At 38.4% G+C, this 12,832-nt stretch overlaps 1 protein-coding gene across 4 annotated transcripts; it reads right to left on the bottom strand.

Annotated features, from left to right (window-relative positions):
* Nucleotides 1-747: 747 nt before the first annotated feature.
* LOC112228235 (paired-like homeodomain 1) lies at nucleotides 748-11,636 on the bottom strand. 4 transcript variants are annotated; one of them, XM_024393395.2, is made up of 5 exons: nucleotides 11,509-11,623; nucleotides 10,387-10,441; nucleotides 5,221-5,373; nucleotides 3,682-3,884; nucleotides 748-2,072 (listed from the first exon to the last, which is right to left on the bottom strand). In XM_024393395.2, the coding sequence occupies exons 2-5, from the start codon at nucleotides 10,430-10,432 to the stop codon at nucleotides 1,524-1,526; spliced, it is 951 nt and encodes a 316-aa protein (XP_024249163.1). In that variant the 5' UTR covers nucleotides 10,433-10,441; nucleotides 11,509-11,623; the 3' UTR covers nucleotides 748-1,523. The 4 variants fall into 4 exon arrangements, with proteins under 4 accessions (XP_024249163.1, XP_024249166.1, XP_024249165.1 ...); XM_024393398.2 differs by lacking the exon at nucleotides 10,387-10,441 and having other exon boundaries at nucleotides 11,509-11,636; XM_024393397.2 differs by lacking the exon at nucleotides 5,221-5,373.
* Between the last annotated feature and the right edge of the window lie 1,196 nt (nucleotides 11,637-12,832).

Raw genomic sequence — 12,832 nt, 5'->3', positions numbered from 1 at the left:
CGTATTGATCCCCTCTCTTAATAACTGTCAAGAGGAAAAACCATCACGCTTTGACAACTTCAAACACTCATAGTCGTTGTAAAATCTCGCTGATTATTCGCGTTTATCACAGTTATTCAGTGATGCGGTTTAAATTGGCTGTATTGTTCCGGGCCTGTATTAAAGGTGTGTTGGGTTTAAGAGCTGGAATTGGATATTGTGAGAATTTCGCGTCACAATATCCAGTTCGTAGGTCTACCAGAATGAGTGTATATCCCCGCTGCAGCATTTTCTTGACAGTAAAAAAATAAAAAAAATAAAAGAGTTCTTAAAACGAATAGCCTAGGCTCAAAAATAAGTGATGAAGAAACCAAGCTGGAATGGAGGGAAAATGCCAAGTCGCTCGCCAGTAGCAAGTCTCAGCTTTTCATCATAGCGAGTTTGATTACTTAAAGGAGTTGCCTGGTCTAAATGCTCTTGCAGTAGCCTGCTTCTCATCTGTGGTTCAGCCCACATCATTCAAACCACAACGCGTTGTCAACATAATAAGATCTGTAATGTGAAATATCCAGTCGAACGAAAAGCACAGACAGCAATCGTCGGAATGCTCATTGACTGGCAGAATATGGATGTTAACTGGTCAAGATTGGTCTGAGTTGTCATCAATTAAATAATGTATACTAAGCCGGTATTGGCTATTTACTAGCATGGGCCATTTACTAGCATGAGTCATGACTCCCTGCCAAAATAAAGATTAAATAAAAAGAATACTTCGAACTCCCATTTTATTACATAAACTTGGAAAATATTTGTGTTCGTTTATACCTTTTCCCTTTTATTAAATAGATACCTGAAATAAACTACTATCTGCTTTTATTGTATTCAAACAGATCATAAAACACATGAAGTTACTTTTCAATCACCTTTTGTATACAGTATAATGGACTTTGCTTTATCTCACATAATTATCAACTTGTACAAAACACGTTGCACTGAAGTTAAAGCATGCGGGATTTCTATTTTCAGCACGTAAAAATGAGAAAATACTCCAGACAAAGCAGGCTATAAAATGACACTCACGCTAAAAAAAATGACACATTTAACCGGGCCCGTGGCACCCCCTGCAAAGACGGTAAAGCACACATGAGCAATATAAGCTATGTACAATATAATTATTTTTCTACCGAGTCTGGATACGCCTTTTTGTTGCACTTTTTGTTCCTAATCCAAGACCAGGAGTATACAAGCCACGTTTTAAATTGTTTTGAGTCCTCAAAGCAAGCAAGCGAAAATACACAAGATGTTCCTTTGTCTGTTTCTTATGTTCAATGTTGCAATGTAACACGTCTTCATCACTTTATAAATCAAAAAAAAAAAAAACATTTAAATTGTTGTGCAAGTTCAATGGTAAACACATACAACCCGCATAATCCATTTGAAAAAATGATTGCAACTAATCCAGTTTAGTTGTCTTTCGCCCCATTCGCAGGTAGGCCTTCTAGACCCACAGCTGTCGGCAAATTATTTTCATCGCGGCTGATCGGTCAACTGTTGTATTGGCAGGCGTTAAGGCTAGACCCGGGACTTTGCAACCCGCTGTATCCAAAGGTTGGATGCTGTTTTGATTTCAGTCTCAGAGTCGCCAGGCTAGAGTTACATGTGTCTCTGTATACGCTGTAAGGGGAACCGGGAGGTCCATACGGACAGGCGGAGGAGGACATGGCTGAGTTCATTGTAGAGGTGCCGATGCCGTTAAGATTACTGATGTTGTTCAGGCCCGCAGTCGGCATCCCCGGTACAGCGGAGTGGCCCATACCTCCGGCCATTGTCATAGAAGAGATGGAGTTAGGAGCCGAGAACATTGACTGGGATGTGAGTGGGCTCATTGAGTTGAAAAAGGTGAAGTTCTTTGTGGACAGAGGGGCCGGTGTCAGTCCTTTGTTCGTCCAGTTGTTGTAGGTGTAGGCGGGATACATGTCGTCGTAGGGCTGCATGAGGCCACTGAACTGGGGCAGGTAGCTGTTCTTGCACAGGTCCATTTGCTGGTTGCGTTCACGCTTCCTCCATTTGGCCCTGCGATTTTTGAACCACACCTAAATATCAAAGAAAAAAAAAGATGTATTCAACATATCTATAACAATAATTTAATTTAATTTAATATAATGATAATAATAGTTGTATTATTTGCCACATGCACAATCCATAACAGTCCGATTTAAAATGTATAGCTAGGCCTAACGAGCCTTTGAATGATGGAAAACCTAGAATATCAATATTGACAAAATTGTCTCTGTTTGTCTAATAAGAAACACCTCGTAAATACTTTACCATGGAAACATCCGGTGTATTATATATTTAAAAAAATAATTTATTTAAAAAAAATCCGGTTTTTCTGGGGGTGCCGCGGCTATGTTCCGGGGTACACGGTTGTAGGCTACTGATAAATTGTCTATAAAGACGTTAACGTTTTGGATGGCATAGGTTTAGAACACATCGGTGGGTATATAAATTAGAAACGTCTTCTCGTCATTGTCTTATAGCTGTGGACCTATGTCTCAAAATAAACCAGATTTTAGGCATATTAACTAATGCTACTAGTCGAATTATCACATTCATTGTTATCAACACGTTTTTTTGCTCGGCCCTTTCGCAAGACCACTGAATTAAAACATATGATGTTATGCGTCTATTGAGTGTGTGGGTAATTCCGTACTGTTGGCTAATAAAGTCAACGACACAGTATGATAATCGACTGCAATTGGGGGTCAATAAGAGTTTGTGACCCTCTTAAAATTAAAAACGATTAGGCTGTGGATAATAGTAATATGATCTTCTAGCCATCGAAAAACTGAAATTAACATCGCTTATTAGGTTTTGAAATACTGTCTACTTGTTGCTAACTGGGGGTGCATTTTGTCGTTTGGCTATGTAGGCTTGAAAATATAGACACATGTACATATGCCTAATTGTAAGCCTAGGACACAAACTCAAGCCTATCTTGTTTCTTGCCTATATTGCAATTAAAAACACCCGATTTGTTTATGGGGGTTTGGGTTGAATTTGGCTAAAAGGGATTTCCAATAGACCCACTGTGCAATTATACTCGACGGAACGGTGTATATGTAGAGTAAGTATGGACATTACTCATTGCACTTCACTAAACATGTTTCTGCTGTAAAAGGTTTTAGAGTAACACGTCTACAGTAGAGTGTCGTCGAACAATACACATTACAGCACTAATAATATCTGGAAGTAAACTGTTACCGAAATAAATATGTATAAATTAATTGGCGCAGTATAGGGGTGCAGGCTACAGGCTATACTTATTAAAACATAGTAGATGCAAAGTCACCAAAAGTGGATACATTTGTGTTCATTTGTCACCCCCCGAAAGATGTTATCGAAAATGTAATTGGTGGGAGAACCAGTTAGTTTGAGTGGGGATTACAATGAGCAACTTTGAAACGCTTGGGGGAGGAGAATTATGGTGTCAGTTCCACGTCATACCGTTAGTAATCATTGGTAATTATTGCGACGAAATCATCCAAGTGATATTCGAGTGTAGGCTTGAAGTAAAGTAATAAAACCCCGAACAAGTTTCAACTGAAAAGTTTTCACTGTAGAATCCGTTCATTCACATCTTTATGGTTTCCCTCTGAATAGACTTTACACACGTTTTACGCACCGCGTCTCGAGACTTACCCTGACTCTGGCTTCGGTGAGGTTGGTCCACACGGCTATCTCCTCTCTTGTGCTCATGTCCGGGTAGCGATTCCTCTGAAAGGTGGCTTCGAGCTCTTGCAGCTGCTGGCTGGTGAAATGAGTCCTCTGCCGCCTCGCTTTCTTCTTTTTCGGGTCGTCTGCGTTGCCATCGTCACTTCTGTGTTCTATGATCCTCTCTTTTTCTGCGAACCCCCCCCCCCAAAAAAATATTTAAATTATGGTTATTGTAATGTAGCGTATACTGAGCCAGACTTTCTTACATTTTTACATAGAGGGGTGCCCCTCCCCCATGTGGTTCTGTACAATCTCATTCCAACTCAACTCATTAGTTTAGAGGCCCAAAAAAAACGCATGTACAATTTTGTACAAACTACAAAACAGTTTAGTTCTGCAGCACAAACGCATAACAGGCCATACCTGGCAGGATAATCCTAGCAGTGTTTGAAGTGTCTATAAATCACTAAAGTAAATGACCAGTTTCAAAAGCCTATTAAAAAAAGACCACAAGAAGTATCACGTGCTCGTGGTCGTCAAACATTTACGGATTTGCTCCTGGTTCAATATTGATTATTTTAGAAGCGCTATTAAACATTTATCGGCCTCTACCTGCATAAACCAACATTCCCTTTTGTTGCAACGTTTGTCCAGTCTTATCCAACGTCCATTATCTTGCCAATGCTTGTCTTTACACGTTAGCGCCTTTGTTTTTATACCTTGAAAATAGCTAGATGTAAGGAGGGCAATACTTTAAGACGAGAGGTCAGTTCAAAACAAAACGCCATGTTTTAATAGCTGACTGTATTGGCTAGAGCTATTCTCCTTAGGCCTACGTCTCGTGATCTCTTTAGTATGACTATATATCTCTTTAGTATGATATATATATATATATATATATATATTGATATATATATATTGATATATATATTGATATATATATATATTGATATATTGATATAGTTTACAGCTGATGAAGAGGTGGGATGAAGACACACACCATCCTGCAGCAGGAAGAATGCGATTTGAAAACTCATCAACCCGTAGGCTATTTCTTGTTATCCTATGGAAAGTGTTAAAAGACAAAGTATTTATTTCATAATATCCTCGATAATGTTTTAATAGCGGTGATATAGGCAAACACTTCAGCAAAGCGTTTTAGACACGACATTTAAGTCTACGGAAATTAATGCTGAAATTATTAATATGACGCTGAAGAATTCCCATTCATACATATTGGGTAAAATTCACATTCTATCTGAACTTTTTCCTGCACGTTTTACAAATAAAAACGTAGTTTGTTTTAATAGTGGGACACTGCTGTTTCACATAGCCTATGGTCTGTGTATTTTAGTCCAAAACTCAACGCATTGGGCACGTTGCATGGTACATATCTACGTGTCTTTTATCGAAAACCTTACGCACATAAGTAGGATGTTTAACAAGAAAAGCCGTGTTTTAATTATACCTAGCGATAATGATAGTAGGTAGGCCTAATGCAATGTTATTGCACCGTAAATGTACCTGCTATTTCAGTATCGGATGACTCGCTGCTTGAGTTCTCTAACGTTTCTCGAGTGTTGTTCGAAGTTCTCGGCAAGTGAAGCGTAGAAGCCTGCATGTCGCGCGTCGGTGGGGGTCTCACGGTCTCTGCAATTCTGTCCAAATTCATTCCACCTTGAAAAGAATGATGCCGTATTAAAAATAAATATTCAATCCTGTATATTCGAGCTTTCTCAATCTTCAACACGAATGCTTAGATTTCCATCCGTAGCAAAACACTTGCCATTGCAAAAAAAAAAACTTTTTAAAAACAGATTTCCAAGAATTTATTCTCCGGAAAAACAAACCCACTTTTCCTCGCAGCAGTGATAGTGCGTTATGCTTTCAGTTTCCGCTAGTGCGGATATGCCCGGTGTGACCGAATGGAAGCGCTCGCAGCAGAACCAAGGGATGTGACCCACCCATCTTCTGCGTTAAAACCTCCCCGAAATAAGGAGTCCCTCCCACCCACAAAGAGCATTCAATCTGACTGCAGGAGAGGATTTTTGGTGGGGATTTATCTCAGGGGAGCGCATGAGGCAACAGCGAGTTGCGTTGCATTGGAAAGTTTGGAAGAAAATGGGCCCTTTATTCAGACATGTTTGAAATATGCTCCAGCGCAATGGAACGGCCCGACAGCTGGGTGCGCTTATATACACACGCACACAATGTATGTCTCGGATATGAACGGAGCTGAATAAACATTGCATATAGACCTGCCCATGTTATTTTCAAGGCCAAATATATATTGGAAAGTACCTAATTTATACTTAAGTATGTATATGGTAGAAGCTTAATGCAGCAGCAGTGTACTATGTACCGTAATAGTCTATAAATTAATGGATGAGGCCCTTTTAATGACCTCTTTTTTTCAGGTCTTCTAAACAATCACGGATTAAAAGCAAGTGAGGTGGACCCTGTGTCAAAAGAATGAAGTGGTGTGTTTGTGTGTGTGCGCGCGCGCGCGTGCGTGTCACTGCACTGATTCAGGCATCTTCACGTGTAGCCTTTACAATCATATCTCTCGCTACTTGTAACTGTCAAAGATAAGACAAATAATCTGAACTATGAAAATTACAACCTCATGAGAAATGACTGCGTAAAGTAGGCTACAAATTATGATGATATGCGTGTAGGACCTTTATATTTATTTGAGGCTTTAATTTTGTAAACTTTGATTTAACTATTATTTATAGTTTTATAACAACTTGCATATACTAACTACACAGCTATGTCTTAAGCAATTATTTGTTTTTAGATGTTAATGTGAAAAATGGCAGCCCTATCAATCTTTTATTTGGTCTTTTACTACACTGAATGACCATTTCTCAGCGGATTAAAGCCCCCCCAAAATGAAATTATAATATAAAATAATGTAAATAAACTAAAATATTTGCATAAACTTTTACTGGAAATATTCTCGTTTACTCGACCGATTTTTTAAATTTACAGTAACGGTGGCCTATGGCGTACACATACACTAGGCCATAGGCCTCTACACATAAATTCGTCTCGTGACAGTTTCTAACTTTATTACATTTGTTGGAACTAACGATTGATATTTTGCATTCAGATAGGCTAGCCTTATGTCACTTGATATTAAAAAAACACATTGCCTAAATAATGGCATCGAGTTGAGTTGCTTGAGGTTAGAGACTATTTTGGACAATCATACAGGCCTACTGTAAATCAGCGGCGCCTGCTGGTAAGACATGACTGAGATGAAACGTCACATCACACAGTCACGAGCCCGGCCACTTGAATGGATTTTCTGTGAATCAGTTCAATATATTTTAAATAAAAAATAACTATTTTTTAATTTTTTAAGAAAGCCTTTATATAGCCCAGGCCAGGGTTCACCAACTGGCGGCCCTTGTTTGACCCCCAAAGTATTTGTGTTTATGTTTGGCCATAAAAGACTCTAAAAACACCAGCAAATCAGCTCCAAGTTATTTAAATTCTGGAAGTCTGTTCCAAAGTATTACAACTCATAATTGAGAGATATACAGTTTGTGATCATATAAAAATGTAAGCAATGTTTGACATGATTCTGTTTTAGTTAAATATTATATCCGTTTTGGCTTCTTTTGGTCAATTTGCAGTTTACAAATTATTTGTAATTATGTTCCGGTTCCCTGACCACAAGGCCCAAGAAAAAATCGTCCCGCGGCTGAATCTAGTTGATGATCCCTGGCCTTGGCCTATAAACAGCACATATTCGTCTGTCCTTTAAGCGAAATGTCTGTCACTGCTGCAGCGTTACAATACATAGGAAATAGTAACAATACTGGGAAATCAACACCATTATCAATCACCTGTCATTGTAGTTATCAACACAATATGCAAAAACAATGCAAACTAGTTTTTAAGTTGATAGTCGTAAATGTAAAGGAATGAAGACGAGGCAAGGCGCGCCTCCCTGTGTCAACCTGGATTGGCGTAAAACATAGGCCTATATCTGCATTCATTATTTATTTTGTGAATGATTTTACGGATTCAACGTTTTGTCATCCATCGTCAATAAAATAAAAAAAAATGAGTAACTCTGATGGTAGTCCTGTTTTTATTCGCCACGCTTCCAAACGGTCCCAATAACAATGCAGTATTATAATGACTTTGGCCAGGTAGCGTATGTAGCTTCCGCTGTGCACAGTCTCCTAGCCATGTCGCCGGCGCCAATGCTAAGCGCTTTAGGTCATTGTATGACATTACCTTTTGACATGAGAACCCCGTCGAACTGTAAAGCTTTCCTTCGGGGACTTTCAGAAGGCAATTGTGCAACCTCTCAACAATCACTTTCTTTTTTTCATTCATTTGTTCTGTTTCCTCGCCTGAGTAATGTAATATTGTTTTTATGTTATTGAACTGCTTTGTAAAATGAGTTTTCTGGAGCACTTGAATGCACGCCATGCTGTTACACGAAATAACGCCTGCAGGCCTACCCATTCCTTATATAAAAACTAGAATAATATAAACCAACGAAGTGGTTTTGCATCTGATCTTTCCTTATTGGTTCATGCACTCTTGGCTGTGTGTCTTGGTCAACTGCATTTAAACTAATCCAGATACAAACCAAACATGTTTAATTAATGTTGCTATTGCGTTTTAACTCCCCCGAGTTGACTGGAACGTTGATGGAAAGGATTCGATCCTGGTAATAGTGAAGAACTGAGATAGGACCATAAAATCAAGGGCAAACACCATTGCCACACCAAACGTCTCAGAGAATGAAGACATGTAAGCTAATGACAAACTAATCTCTACTACTTAAAGTAGTAGGTTCCTACTATCTAATAGTTTTGAGGGCACCTAAAAAGCCCAATTAAAGTGCTCTTGGGGTGACATAATTGGCCTACAGTACGTGCAATTACGCACAACCAAATTAAGATGCTCTGACCAACAGAGATGTAGTCAGCATCCCTTTGGGCTTTGGCTCGTATGTTAGAGGCGAGACTGGACTGGTGCTATTACCTCCTTGACAATCTATGTCATAGGGCTAATCTGCTGATCTCGTGCATATACGGTGAAAGAGGGACAATCATGTCAATTTTGTCCTTTAACGTTCATATTGGACTGCGGCATTGTTGGCTCGGCGTGGTCGGATAATGCGCTTTCAAATATAAGGCACTTGCGTAACGGATGGTTTACAGAAGTTTTTAATTCCTTCACCAAGACGGGTTACAGGGTAGAGGCAAGATAAACAGTCCTATTTTCTCGGAGGACTGAAAATAAACTCAACGACCGTCGTTAATCATCACAAACAAAACAAAACAAGAAAAAACTGGAATTCAAGCAGGGCCTGGTGTTTTTGTTGTTGTTTTTATCGTCTTCTATTCGTCGGACCCAAAACAAACTACCGAAGGGGAAACGAAAACAGACAATTAAACGTTCGTCAAAGGGAATAAATAAATGGGGTTTGAATGTAATTGGACAGGCTGCGTCATTGGAAAAGGTTCGGATATAATGACATTATTACTTTAGTGATCGTCATATCTTGGCCATCTACAGTGGAAACTTGGTCAAAGGCCTGCGTGACCAGTTCCCGATAACCACCCTGACATCTGAAAAAGTGTTTCAGTCGAAATGTCTCCATCATTTCACTCACGAATGGATATTAGGCCACTTTTTACCATATTGGTTCATAATAGCTTTTTATTTGTATTTTTTACCTTTATTTAACCAGGCAAGTCAGTTAATAACAAATTCTTATTTTCAATGACGGCCTAGGAACAGTGGGTTAACTGCCTGTTCAGGGGCAGAATTTGAACTTGCAACCTTCTGGTTACTAGTCCAACGCTCTAACCACTAGGCTACCCTGCAGATTAGGCTACCCGGTAGATTGAGGTTAGATCATCATTGCCTCATGTTCTCTTCAACAGTCCATAGGCCAATTAAAAAGTTAAGTCCTCATCAGTATAGGCTACAAGATCAATATCTTTATAAAATATAGCCTAACCCGTTGATTGCGTGAATGCAAACGACATCGTTAATTCAATTCCAGGATCAGCGTCACCTTATAGATTGGACAGACTAAGAATGGGATATAATGATCATAAATGAGCAAAAAATGCCTGTTTGAATGTATTCGTGTGGTTTGCATAGCCTACAGGTTAAAGGTCTGTGTCAAATAGCCTTTTATATGGAATATCAGTAAAGGGTATTCGTTTTTCACATTCACCGCCTTATTACACACACACGACAGAAACCAATTAAGGATCCTAGATCTCTAAACGTTGTTTATTTTTTTTATGTTGTTATCCCAACATAGTTTCAACAAGTTTATTTAAGCCACGGTTAGACAAACAATAAAAGTGGTCTATATTTTTGCGTAATAAGGTATAACAAAGCAAATAACAAATCCTTCATAACGAAGCATGAACTATTAAGATGCAAGAAGCGTACACAAATATAATATGTAGCCTGTGGGCATAATAAAGGCTTGATTATGCATTTATAAGCTGTCAATGGCGCATAAAAAATAAATAAAAACTAGGCATACGTTCTCAACACCGTGTTCGTTTATAATCTGCTTGTGCATTGACAATGCATTATTTTAGCCTTTAGCAAGTCTTTAATGAATGCATAATAAACCACGTTTGACCAGTAAATTGTCACCAAAGTCTGAAAGAAGTAGTGAAGCGTGCGTACCTGAATCTCCGCACGAGATTACATTCTTTGACAAATTAAGTTCCATTCCAGATGCCTGAAAAAATAAAAATAACAACGGTGCATTCAACATCATACACTTTTATACAGGTTCGTCATTGTGACCTTCTTACCTCTATTGATACATCATTATAAAACAGGCATAAAACAGGCCTATATTCGTCCAAGTGAATAGCGTTGCACGCACTTGCCCCTTTGCTTAGGCTACTTGAAAATATAATGAAAGAAATGCGTGCACAACTTAACGTTCAATTAACAGAGTCCTTTTTGGCGGCACTTATTAACCAATGGGAATTATGTTGACCTTTCGTTCAAAGATACCGTTCCCTAAAAGTCTTTATCGTGATGTATACACACAACCTCTCTTATCTTCAAGAATCCCTTTGCTCGCTTTATGTCCATAATAAATCGTGACGTAATACATGGCTCCCATTCTTCACACCGATGTCACTCACTCACACACACACATGAGTTGTGATATGTCAGATTAGTAACATATTAGTAACATATTCAAGAGTACGTACACAAAATATATTCACTATATATATTCAGGCTTTTGAGAATTAAAAAATGTGTATTACATCTAATGATGTGAGGGCGCATTTTCTTCTATCGTTGTACCTCTCACGCGATATCGTTATTTTTCAGACGGTCATAGCCTAAACACAGACAGCCTAGAGTCTTCTCATCCATGCACTTATGAAAATATCATCAAATTTAACATTTTTTATTTCAATATCCAACAACACCCTATATACCCCGACAAGGTTGTTCTTCTGCAACAGTCAGGTAACCACCCTGAAAGCGATGTCATGACAATGCGTAATACTCTGTATCCACTTGACAAGGACAGGAGAGGCTACACATGTCCACCAATGTGTTAAGACTGCGTTATTGCTAGACCGTTTGGATGGTTATGTTCAGCGATCTCGCAGACTATCTAATGCCTCTTGTAAAACACAACTGTCTGCTCTACAGAACTGCCGCGCAAACACAAACGCTCTCATGCATATCGCTCCAGACGCTCACAGCCTGATCGTTCGTTCTTATAGTAAACACATTGAAAGGCATATATTTTCCACACAACTCGAATAGCCTACTCACCAGTTAATTCCCAGCAAAGACAGAAAAAATGAGTCGTTAATATGTCCACATGCAGGTGTGAAACATATCCACTTAATTGCTGGCATATGCTGTGTCCAAATATGCGCTTTGATAGCTTCCCTGCGTTGCTCCGGGTTTTCTTCTGGAGACCTTTCGCGTGTCTCGGTGACGTCACGCCAGCGAATCCTCGACAGCAACTCGATACAGGATGCGCATATGCCATGAGGGGGGTGTTCAAGCAAACCCGTCTTTTGGAAGGTTGAGAACAGCGTAAACAAATGGTTCTGAATATTAATATGTTTAGTGGAATGTATGGATAACGTTTTATTTTTAAAATGTATGGTTAATAAGAAGATATAGGCTAGACATTTCGTCGTGGGGGAAAATATTTAATAGGTTTTACTTTCTATTTTATATAGTAGTCTACTCTACATGTTGGGCAAAATATTATGAGACACTAACAATATAACCTATGCAAGCAGTTACAATTAATTTTGGAAAGATAATACAATAACAATAATGTAAAACATGTGTTTTAGGTTTTTTGGTTTGGGTAGGCATATAGCTATCATTAGAATTCCTCAAGAAAGCACACATCTCACTTAAAAGCAATTATGCTTGGAGCAGATACGCATATTGCTTTTAATAGTTTAATTTGTCACCTGCACATATTTAAACGCTATTAGACAATATTTACCCTCCGTTTCAAACCACACACTATATACCGCTGATAAATACGTTATTTAATTTGATTTAAACTTGTTCAAAACGCAAAATTTCATAATTTATGCTAGCGGCTCAGTTTTTATAGGCCTTAATCTAAAATTAGCCAATGGCATTTGTGTTAATGTGACTTTACGCTCAACATTGCTTTAGTTGCAGCCCGTTCTTGTTTTTAGCTCGATAAACAAAGTAATAGGTCTAGCCTAGAAAATAATATTTTGCTGAGCATTAATACTTGAAATATCCTATAGCCTTAATGAAGTGATTGCACGAAGCTCGGCTTGGCTATTGCCAGCGGCCTACTGTCTAGCTACTTAAACATATTCACTTTCTGCATGAAATGTTTTCTACCAGAAACCTTTTAATACATGATTCTGTTTGTTACTATACATTTTCAAAAGTATATATATATATATATATATTTTTTTTTTTTTTTTTTAAACAACAAAACAGATTAACTGTAGCCCAATGAAATGTAGCCTAACTAGTTTATTTATTAGGCATAAACAGCAGGAACATTTCTTTTACATTTTATATTTTGAATTGTATTTCCTATGCTTTCCCAATTTAGCTATTCGTATTCAAATTATTGTAGCCTGTT

This window comes from Oncorhynchus tshawytscha, linkage group LG30, assembly GCF_018296145.1.
Source record: "Oncorhynchus tshawytscha isolate Ot180627B linkage group LG30, Otsh_v2.0, whole genome shotgun sequence".
In the NCBI taxonomy this organism is placed as follows: Eukaryota; Metazoa; Chordata; class Actinopteri; order Salmoniformes; family Salmonidae; genus Oncorhynchus; species Oncorhynchus tshawytscha.
The sequence above is the reverse complement of the archived record's forward strand: the minus strand, read 5'-3'. Positions and strand labels throughout refer to the sequence as shown.

Excerpts from the sequence above, each read along its gene's own strand:
- LOC112228235 (XM_024393395.2), bottom strand. The coding sequence starts at position 10,432 with ATGGAACTTAATTTGTCAAAGAATGTAATCTCGTGCGGAGATTCAG. Across the intron at positions 5,374-10,386 it reads AATCTCGTGCGGAGATTCAG|GTGGAATGAATTTGGACAGA; the intron begins GTACGCACGCTT and ends ATTCTTTTCAAG. Across the intron at positions 2,073-3,681 it reads TCACCGAAGCCAGAGTCAGG|GTGTGGTTCAAAAATCGCAG; the intron begins GTAAGTCTCGAG and ends TTTGATATTTAG.